Here is a 10,703-nt window from a genome sequence, read left to right on the forward strand (position 1 = left end):
GATTTGTTGAACGATTCGTTTGAACGAAGCTTTTGAGTGAACTGATTTTAAAGATTCAGTTCACTTAAAAGAACTGAAATGCACATCACTGATGCAGGTCCTCTCGGCTCATCTCGCGAGGTTCGACAACATGGTTATTTTTTTTTTAATTAAAAATCAAATTTGCTATGCCAGTACTTGAGCACAGTATTCCGGCCGATGTATCCAACCGAAGTATTTTGACACAAAGCTGATATTGCACTGGGGAATAAATATTTTAATCTGGTTTTACGGTCGAAATTGCAGGCTTTGAAGGATTTTACTTGAAAATGCAACATCAGATTTGCCGTATTGAACTATTTTTTTTTTAAGCTTATTGAGATATTCATTTTTCTTTTACGTATAGGTAAGACACCCCTAAGATTGTTTATTGAAACAGGTGCATCGAGAAGTTTCGCGATTGTCCAATAGATGTCGCCAATGCTACGAACTCCACTGCCTTCATCCCTCTCATTTGTCTTGTCTGGCTTTAAATCAACACGTGACAGTACATTCACTTAAGTGGTTAATATCAAGTCACTTAAGGATGCACTACAATTAAGCGTGACAGAATAAATACAGCAAGTATAGGTTTAAATTTTAATCTCCTTGAAGGAAGCATTTCCATCTTGAATCTTTCGTATTTGCAAACACTTAATTTAAAATAAAATTGACATGGAAGTTTACAAGGCAGTCAGAATCGGGTGCACTAAATCTCACTAAAGACACCGAATCACCAGCAAATGAAACACGTAGCTATCAAAATAAACAATGATGCTATGGAGGCGGTCAGACATGGGCTCAGAATAAACAGAGCTCAAAGTAGAGTCAAAATAAATCCGCTTTTCATCTCCAATGACAGACATGTGAACAACTCAAATGCGTTTATTTTTCCACAGGACTAAATTATGTCCATAATATCGTTTCAAATGCTCAACTTGTGTGCACCAAATGTACTTGACAACGAAACAAAACAAGAAAAACAGGCGAATTCCTGCTTGTTAGATTAGACTGGGAAGGTTTCGGAAGATGTCAGTGGGACTTGGGGCCACTTAAACATGAGGGGGGGGGGGGGGTCCAAGGTTTCTCGCGGGGCGGGATTGAAGATCCTTTTTCTGGATTTAAGGCATTCGTGTAGAAATTCCATTGTGGTTTCTCCCGCGGTCTTCAACTCCCCCCGTGAGTGACTCCTGGTTCAGACGATCCGTGTCCGAGGGCCCCTATATGTGTGAATTAAAGCGTTGGCAGTTCAATTAATGGACTGGAGGAAAAGAAGTCACCGTGAAGAGTGCATAAAACCTAGTCAAATTCTCCTTTTATTTCAGTTTCAAATCACAAAACATAAAGGGGGGCGGGGAGAAAACCCTCATTCAAAACTCACTTTCAATAGGCCCATATCAAACATTTGCCATGTCAGCACACTTCCAAACGCTCAATCAGCAGCAGTCGAATTTCCACACACGGAGGTTGCCAGGTAATAACACAGAAAAGATAAGCACACAAGCAGACACACAATTCACATTGAATTGGACATCAAGAGGAAACTTGGAAGGATACAAATAAGTCTTAGCACTTGCATTCTAAAAACGACTACTTGGGCTGGGAAACCATGTCCTTGGGATGACACATGCGCACACTCGTACAAAGCCACAGCTTCTTCAAACCCTCGCAGGCATTTGTCCCTTCCAAAAAAGAAAAACAAAAATCCAACAAAAACCAGGCAGTCTCTGCTCACTCGTGCTTCGTTCACGTGGCACTCGTTCGTTCGTTCGCTCGCTCCACATCAAATCCCACTCATCGATCTCAGACAAGAAGTCCACGACAAAGGGAGAGGAATGAGAAGGTGACACCCACCGTGGAGCACAGTAAATGCAGAGTGAAGCTTGTGTGGTGTTGATGGCAAAGCGTTTACACGTGATACTGAGATCTGTAGAACATTGCCGCCAGTGAGGCGCTTCCTCCCGGGAGCGTGCGAAACAGTTGGTTAACTGCAGGAGAGACGGTCAGCAAGGCGTTTCCATCAGATCAGAAAAAAAAAGGAGAAGTGCACTGCATACACAACACAAGGATATCAAGCCCTCCTGGCGGGACTCTCGCACCTCTACAAACAATGCCGCATGCACATGGCTTTCTGAAAAGCAGCTAACTAAACCCACTCATGACTAGTGTCACTCACACACATTCTGACTTAACAAAAAAGGCAGTGTTTTTTTTATGGTTTTCTTATAGTACTTACCGGAGGAGCCTAGACCAGGGACTCGAAAATTTTGGTACAGTCTCAAAGGGCCACGCTAAACTGACAAAAACCTCAAACTAAACGCTTTTCCTAATTTGACGGCGGGCCCCGAGCCCCGGCCTAGGATACCGGCACAACTGCCGCCTACTTATCTACATGCCCCAGTTGGAGGACTTGGTCTCCATGGAGGTGCCGAAGCCCGAGCTGAAGCCGCTGCCTGAGGCAGAGTTAGTGCCTGCTGGCCAGCCCAGGCTGGCCGTGGTGGGGCTGCTGTAACTGGTGCTGGTGGAGCCGTACGTCTGATCGCGGGTGGTGGCGGCCGTGCCGCCGGCCGCCGTGCTCATCCCCTGCTGGTTGGCCAGCATGCCCATCATGCCCCAGCTGCTCTGCAACGCCGCCTGGGCGGCCGCCACCATGGCCGGATTGAGGCCCAGGGCACTGAAGTTGACCCCGCCCTTGCCCCCTCCGCCCGCGCCCAGCCCGCCGCGACTAGCGCCGTACGCCTGACTGAAGCCGCCAGCCCCAAAGCGCCCTCGTTCCATCATTTGCCTACTATTGTTGTGTTTGGGCTCAGCGTTGGAGATATGCACGCTGACGCCTTTGATGATCAGGTCCTCTCCGCACAGGGCCTGGGCCACCTGAGGACACAAAACCAACGGCTGTGTCACGACGGCCTTTCAAGAAAGACGGACGGACGGATAGACGGCCCCTTCGGTCACACCTGGTCGTCGGCAAACGTGACAAAGGCGAACGCCCGGAAGGGTTTGGGGATAAAGACATCTGTGACTTCTCCATATTGCATGAAGTACTGCCGCAGCTCATCGGGGGTCATGTCCTCCGTGCAGCGGCCCACAAAGATCTTACGACTCCGCATAGGCTCGTCAGGGAAAGCCTGGTCGCCAAACACACAAACGTCACTCATGCGCTCCATTCAGTCACACATAGTAAACCAAACACCTGTCCATCCATTCACAGACTTACACCGCAAGCATCTGCCTGCCCATCCACATACGACCACACATTAGTAGAGAGCAGTTCACTTGATGGTTTTTTTTTTTCTTTTTAGAAGTGCAAACGATACCTTTGAATTGGGGAGCTTGCAGTCACACCATCGTCCATCTATCATGTGCCTCTGAGAAATCACTTTCACCTGGGTTTCATATTCAGTGAAACGCACAAAGCCAAATCCTTTGGAGTTGCCTGTGTTTGCATCCCTCTTGATCTGGAAAGGACAGTTGCTGATTGGTAATAGTTTGTCTCAACCACAATTTGCCATTTCCACCCCAACAATAGTACAAGCTGACACAAAGCAAAGTCTGGCTCCGATGTATCTCACACAGAGGCGAAGGCTCGCAAGTGTTTGTTAAGATAGCCAACAGAGATGGAGATTCCGTGTCGGTGACGACAACAGCGAGACGTTTAACAGACAAGTTATGCCGGTCGGTAGTGCTTTTTAAAAAATGAGGACGGGCGATTATAAAATGATGAATGACGAACGCACGATGACGGAAGGTCCTAGACCGCTGACGTATCATGATCAACATGAAATATTTGTTTGAGGGGGAAAAAAAAAACAAAAAACATGGCATTGTCCGTGTTGTACACAACGTGCGATCACAACAGCAGGTAAACCAAACGAAGCAGCAACTGCACTAACAAAGACGTGGCCGCACTGCGTACGCGAGAGGAAGGTGTCGTGTCATTTTGTTCAAATAAATGATCAATGGAGCCAGTACAACTCTGGCAGTATGAAGATATTGTGCATACTAAACACCCCCGGATAGTTACATGGTTTTGCGGCACGGGACTTTCCCATTTTCGACATACTATATGGGTGGCGTTAGCCTCGTATTAACAAGCTTCTGCATCAATTCAGAAGTTTTATTCATCTGAAGTTTAAATATTAAAAGCCACTGTAGCCGGTCCACATAAATTACCGCACGCGCTTACGTACACGGCCGATTTCCGTGCTGATACTGAGCTAATAGGCGACAAGATGGGAAACATTTTGTAGCATCAGACTTTTGCACAGTGCTGCACATATGTGACATAAAAAGGGACGGGCTGCACTACCTGTACCATGATGACCTCGCCAAAAGTGGAGAAATATTCCTTCAAGTCTTGCTCTGTGGTTTTCCACGGCAGACCGAGGACAATAAGGTCTGATGTCTTTTGGTAACCCCTTTTAACTTTCACAGCTGAGGCGGCGTCTATTTCCTCCATCTTCCTTTTGTTATCTGTGGAAGAAGGAAAACGCATTGCTTTGAGGATGACCAAACATGAAGTAGTTAGCTTTCCATCCAAAATGCATCCATTTGCTAGAAGAGCAGCCTAAACGTCATTGACAAGCACATTGACATTGTCTTAGAGAAAATTTAATAAGATGATCTATTTTGGAGTGTGAGAATAGTGTTTACATACATCAACCAAGTAATTATTTGCAGACACATGCTAATCACTGTTAACCATTTACCCTTCCCTCCAATAAAAAGAAAATAAATAAGTAAACTAGGCAGTGCATGGGCTCCTTTGGGGTGGGGGAAGATTCCGCAAGTAATTGTTGGAGTAATCGCCAGGATAAACGAGTTTAAAAAGATTTGTTTGTGACAGCCCTACCACACAAAATGAGCATGACAGTAATTTTGTGCCTTAACCATATTTTGATTGATATTTGGGGTGATCCTGTAGCCCAAAAGCATAGGCTTGAGTGCCTCAAAACTCTAAATCAGGGAGAGGGAACCCTCTGGTGATGAGCTGATCATCAGATTCTTTCATTTGACATCATAAGGCGCCAATAATTTTAAGAGGCGTTCCAGCTGAGATTCTAGGAGGGGAGTGTGAATGGACATGGAATGATGCCCTATCAAATTAGAAAGTGTGCTAATGTAGCTGGAATAGGGCTGCACAATATAATGAGAAAAAACATTGATATTGCGGCATCGACGTACCCTATGGGCCTATTGCAAAGATCACTCACTTTCTCGTTTCTTGGAATTGTTTGCTTTTATCTGAATTTGAGAACTCGAATGGAAACTGATGTGCACATGGCCATCTAACAGTTGAACATTATCCAGGGGAAATTACATTTAGCTAATACCAGGCTTATTTAATTGCATGAAAAAATAGACTTCATTTGATGAAAATGTTATTTCTGTAGATACGTTAAATATCACAATGTCAATATTGCTATATTCAAAATCCATATGGCATATCAATTTTTTTCCAATATCATGCAGCTTATAAGAACAGTGACTCCTAACCAGTACACTGTGCTGCTCCAAAAATATTTTCATTTAGTCAGATTTTTTTTTTTTTTTAAATTGTGTCTCTTTAGCAATCTATCAAAGTCAGTTATGTATTGTGACAAGCACAACATTTGACATGCTCTTCTACTAGATGGCAGAAAGTACAATTAAGTCGCATATTGGAGTGGCATTTTCATGTGTATTTTCAGAAATAGGATAGGAATAGATTAAATTTGCCATTATGTGGACATCTCTATTTAGGCCCACTCTAGGACCTCTGAAAAGACCCCAAAATGATCATCCGATCGTCCGTCCAACCCTCTGAAAAACACAGGACTATCTTTAGACATTGGATAAACTTGACACCCAAACACTCCAAAAATTGTCACCGCCCTTAAATGGAAGCAAAGCCCATTTTCTATCAGTCAAAACTAAGCCAGGCTCAATGAAACGCTACCCCTCAGTTTGACAAAACTTCCTTGGCGTCAAAGAAACATTCAATGTTTCCTTTTAGCATTTATGATGGATTTTATAAAGGGTTTACCTTTGATTAATTGTATCGCACGCAAGCCTTTGTTAAATTCTCATTACATCCACTACTTGGGCTTACCTTTGGGGTAGTTGACCACGTAGACCAGGTTCCCCCAGTCGCTCTCTGGCGCATGCAGGACGCCCTCCACAAGCCGAACTCCACGCATGCACTGGGACTCCGGATTTCTATAGCGAAGCCCGCACGCCCCTGGAAACTGGGCCGCAACCGACGACAGCAGAACCGTGCCGTCGTCCTCCGAGGGAATCTCCATCGGTTCCTCGTTCTCATCCTCGGCCACCCGAATGTACAACTCGGACATGTTCTCTGAAAGGCCGGTAGCCAGCTTGAAGCCTCTTGGTGCTACCTCGCTACGAGGAAGCTAAACACGCAAAAGAATGCGCTTGAGTTCGTTGCTCGAATTTGCTCCGCCCAGAAGCAAATAGAAACACGAAATAAATATCGAACGTCGACACCCACACAACTGTAGATACTCGAACGTTTGATTTTATTGAGCTGAGGGGGCGCACGAAATGCGTCACTTATCTCCTTTGTCGACGACAAACAAGTTAGCTAGCTTGCCACCGAAGCTAGCAAACTCGAGAGGGCTTGAGAAATGAATGACCGTCCAGTCTAGATGTGGACTCGCAGTCAACAAATACAAACGTAATCTCCTTACTTACGGTCTTAAAGTCAAATCGGATTGAAGGAAAATACAAATTCGAAATACGACGGTGGAATTGAAATACAAGCTTTGCTACGCACAATGCACGCAATTATACCACACGCGCCAGCGGCTACCTCTGAGTTAGCTAACAAAATGGCTGCTAGGGCTGACGTCATCCTAATGAGAACGCTGGAATTTTACAAGGATACAATAGATGCTTTTCGCATTTTTGAAGCATTATGCTGCGTCGTAGGCGCCATGTTGGATGTGGCTTCGTTACTCGGAAATCCAGTCGTGACGGTCCATTTTCACTCACAAGTTCAGTTTATGTATTGTTTTGGAACAAAAATTTAAAGATCATTTTGTACTTCACCCATTCAACTTGGAGAAATAATTCAAGATTCAAGAGTTTTTATGTTTTATGAGTTTTATGAAATAACTAACTCCTCGAAAAACTTTCAGAGATATACGGCCACGCCCACTTCCATCCCTTCACGTTACATGAGGCACCGATCACAATTTCTCCATTCAAAATCATTGTAAATACATCGCCAGTAATGTCAAAATAACGAAGATCAATTAGCACCAAAATGTATGTGGACATATTTAGGCCCACTCTAAAACCTCTGAAAAGACCCCAAAATGATCACCCGATCATCCGTCCGTCCAACCCTCTGAAAAACACAGCACTATCTTTAAACATTGGATAAACTTCTCAAGGTCACTGCAATAACAGAGACTTGGATCAAACGTGGATGAAAGAAATACAGAGTCAACGAGTTTCCACCTCGATGAATATAAATAAGTTCACAGATGCAGAAGCAACAAAACAGGTCTGAAGAGGGAGTAACGCGAGTAATGGGTATATACTCTTATTAGTTTATACAAACTTGTATACTTTATCATATCAATCAATGTGTAGATACTCTTATTAATTTATACAAACATAGTTGCTCCATTAGAGCACAGACACGGCACACGGAGCTTGGTAACTTTTCCATTACACATAAAGCACAGCTCAATAACTTTATGACACATAGAGTTCAGTACATTCAGTAGATAACAAGACATTGGGGTGATAACAGAACAAATGTCTGCTTTATGAGGATATGTTTTTTCTTCTTTTCCCCTCCCTTTTCTTCTCTTCCGTATTCCTGCTTGTGGACACTCCAAAGCCTACTGACCGAAACTATGAGGTTGTTGTTTCATCTGCTGAAGTGCATTGTGTACTGACTGCTGTAAAACAACCCAAGATCTTGCAAATAAAGAACCAACTATTACTCCACATCTTTGTTTTCCTTGCTCAACAACAGACATCTTGAACAAAAGTCGAAATGTATACTGAAAACATTGTTTTTGAAACACTGCTGAGTATGTCTGTTGCGGCGACCTGGGAGGTGCGCACCTGTCTGCGAGTGCATGTGACCACAAGGGGTCATTACAGGTTTTGCAGATTGTTTCGCTCAATAAAACCCGAACAAAGTGAAATCCCATTCTGGTCAAATCCTTTCTTTTCAACTGTGGAAACCCACGAAGTTAAAATACACTTGCCAATGTCAATGGTGATTGCAAATGCATGTGAAGTTGTGACAATCCAAATTGGTCTTTTTCTATCTGACTATTAAAACAAAGGCCACACGCAACATGCAGAAGTTTGATTTTGAAGAAGAAAAATGCAAATGCCAAAATGGTACATACTTGATGTGCACTCCAACAAATTAAATCTATTTAAACTGAGACAAAATAACCTTGAGTGCAGAGAACTGTTTGTATTCGAACACTTGCTACCAGTGAACAGAAATCTCTTGTATTATGTCTACAATACAGGCTGGTGCCTGTGCTGCTGAAGTGTGCAAATGTTTAAAAAAAACTCTTGAACATTGTCAATGCTGATACCGAAATACATAAACAATTGTGGAATGTTGAATAATACATAAATGAGAGGGAGTTGCAGTCTTGAGAGTGCACCAGGAGCAGATCTCCTAGCGGCAAGAACAGGCACTTCCCCAACTGTATGATAAGCTATGGCTCTCCTAAGCTGGGTTTTCAGTGAAATCTCCACTCTACATTGACCCTCATGAGGTTGCACTTGCACCTTCAAAATAAACTGAAAGGAAAGAAGGCTGGCGACCTTGGTAGCGAGGGACTACCAGCCTTGGAAAGCAATCTGAGGGCTGAGAGCGAAGAGGCCAAAGATAATGACGACGCTCCGCCTTGGGATGTCTGAACTTCATAAGAAAATGGCTACAGGACAGTGGGAAGCTACAGGAGGCCAGGGGGAAACTATGAGCTGTGATCGGTGGGTGCAAGTACGGCCTGTTGCTGGGGACAGTGCTCGGGGTGCCCTGAAGACTGACTCCAACTCTCTCTTGAAATTGATTAAACTGTCACTGTTGTATTCAAATCAAACTGCTAAAACATGTAACTAAATCCATTTGGCATTGCTGTATTCAAAACAAATAGATATCAATTGTTATGCAAACTTCCAGTTTTATGCGGTCTTCAAATCCTATTCAAACTTCCCGTTTATTTGTTATTGCTGTTTCCAAATAATTGCTGTATCCAAATCATTCAAACTTCCACTTTATTTGTTATTTCTATATTCAAGAATGTTATCCTGGTCACATTTTTTTTTCTTTTTCTCTCGTTTCATGATTATGATAGTACTGTAGAAATGTAGATTGTGTGTCTGGCAGTGAAACCCTTGGTTGTTATCGGGACGGGACTAGAAAAGCAGAACTGCTTCAACCTGCTTCCCTTTTTGACAAGTCGCGTAAAACAAAATGTAAAATGTAGTGGTGATAAGTGTTGTTCAAAAATCAAATCAAAAGTGATGTTTCACTATCACCCTTACCGTGGCCATGCTGTAGTATACTAAAATAACTACAGATGGCAGTATTGTATTTGTTTTCAGAAACTTGGATTGGGCCGTAGGAGTCGTAGCGATCCACTTGAAGCTTCTTTTTCCCCCCAGTACCCACTATAACAATTAAAAACATTTTCTCTTAAAGTAGTCACTAACTCATTGACCTCACCTTTCATGATTACATTAACGTTATTGGGTAAAAATCACAAATGCAGTCGACTCAGTTTTTCCAAATTAACCAAAAAGTTGATTTGTGTTATCTTATAAATATATATATTTTATAAAGAAATATATCATGCACATGTCAGGAATTAATGCCAGGGTGGTGGAAGCTCTGTCCTTGTGAGGCCCTTTCCCCCATTGTTGTTGTGACCTCCTGGTGTGCACTCAAGCATCTGTAAATGATAACACTGCAGTGTTACGCACTTACATGCATCATATACAATGGGCCGTGGGGCAGAAAATCTAAACTTCCTTGTGTCTTTGGTCCCCATCTGCTCGGTGAACTTATGAGCAGGAAATAAGAATGAGAGGTTCAAAAAGCACAGCAACATCCGCGCCTCTTTCATGTGGCGTCTTCTCGGCCATCACCCTATCTGTAGAGACTGCTAACTTTCTTTACAAAGTTAAAAATCCCTTTCATGTTCCACTGTTCCTATTTTGTTTTAATTTCAGTCACAACATATGGTTTGCACATCTGGGAGATGCTAAGCTTGGTGGCATCCCCCCAACGCACGCACGCACGCGCGCGCGCACATCCTCTCACTGCTTCTGCGAAGTGATCCATATATGGTCCTCATTGTCAATGCTGATAATTACTCATCATTACAAACAACTCCTTTTTGAGTGTCCACTTTGAAGTTACTATAGAAGGATCCTTAATCGTTCAGAATTTCCAACACAGGCGCACCACATGCGCGCACACGCACACAGACACGCACACTATTTTATTTGGTGAATTTTATCTGGATCTGGATACTAAACAGATTCAGTGAGATTGTGCTAGCAATATTCATGAAAAAACTGCCATTTCCATTTTTGGCTTTCCAAAATGACAATTCTTTTTCAATACTGGGATTTTTGGTGTCTAATTGACATAAATATGTAACTAAATATCATCGATTAAAAATAAATTATGCAAA

At 43.1% G+C, this 10,703-nt stretch overlaps 1 protein-coding gene across 3 annotated transcripts; it reads right to left on the reverse strand.

The window, feature by feature from the left end:
• Window positions 1-604: 604 nt before the first annotated feature.
• On the reverse strand, window positions 605-6,862 carry tardbpa (TAR DNA binding protein a). Of its 3 annotated transcripts, XR_015066962.1 has the most exons (7): window positions 6,110-6,862; window positions 4,328-4,491; window positions 3,336-3,476; window positions 3,236-3,250; window positions 2,976-3,146; window positions 1,873-2,892; window positions 605-1,238 (listed from the first exon to the last, which is right to left on the reverse strand). XR_015066962.1 is itself a non-coding variant. In XM_085919041.1 (6 exons), exons 1-6 carry the CDS (start codon window positions 6,348-6,350, stop codon window positions 2,407-2,409), a joined length of 1,218 nt encoding a protein of 405 aa, XP_085775167.1. In that variant the 5' UTR covers window positions 6,351-6,862; the 3' UTR covers window positions 1,312-2,406. The 3 variants fall into 3 exon arrangements, 2 of the variants coding, with proteins under 2 accessions (XP_085775167.1, XP_085775178.1); XM_085919041.1 differs by lacking the exon at window positions 605-1,238 and having other exon boundaries at window positions 1,312-2,892; XM_085919052.1 differs by lacking the exons at window positions 605-1,238; window positions 3,236-3,250 and having other exon boundaries at window positions 1,312-2,892.
• Between the last annotated feature and the right edge of the window lie 3,841 nt (window positions 6,863-10,703).

The sequence above is a fragment of the Syngnathus leptorhynchus genome, chromosome 1 (assembly GCF_054491065.1).
Source record: "Syngnathus leptorhynchus isolate UIUO chromosome 1, UIUO_Slep, whole genome shotgun sequence".
In the NCBI taxonomy this organism is placed as follows: domain Eukaryota; kingdom Metazoa; phylum Chordata; class Actinopteri; order Syngnathiformes; family Syngnathidae; genus Syngnathus; species Syngnathus leptorhynchus.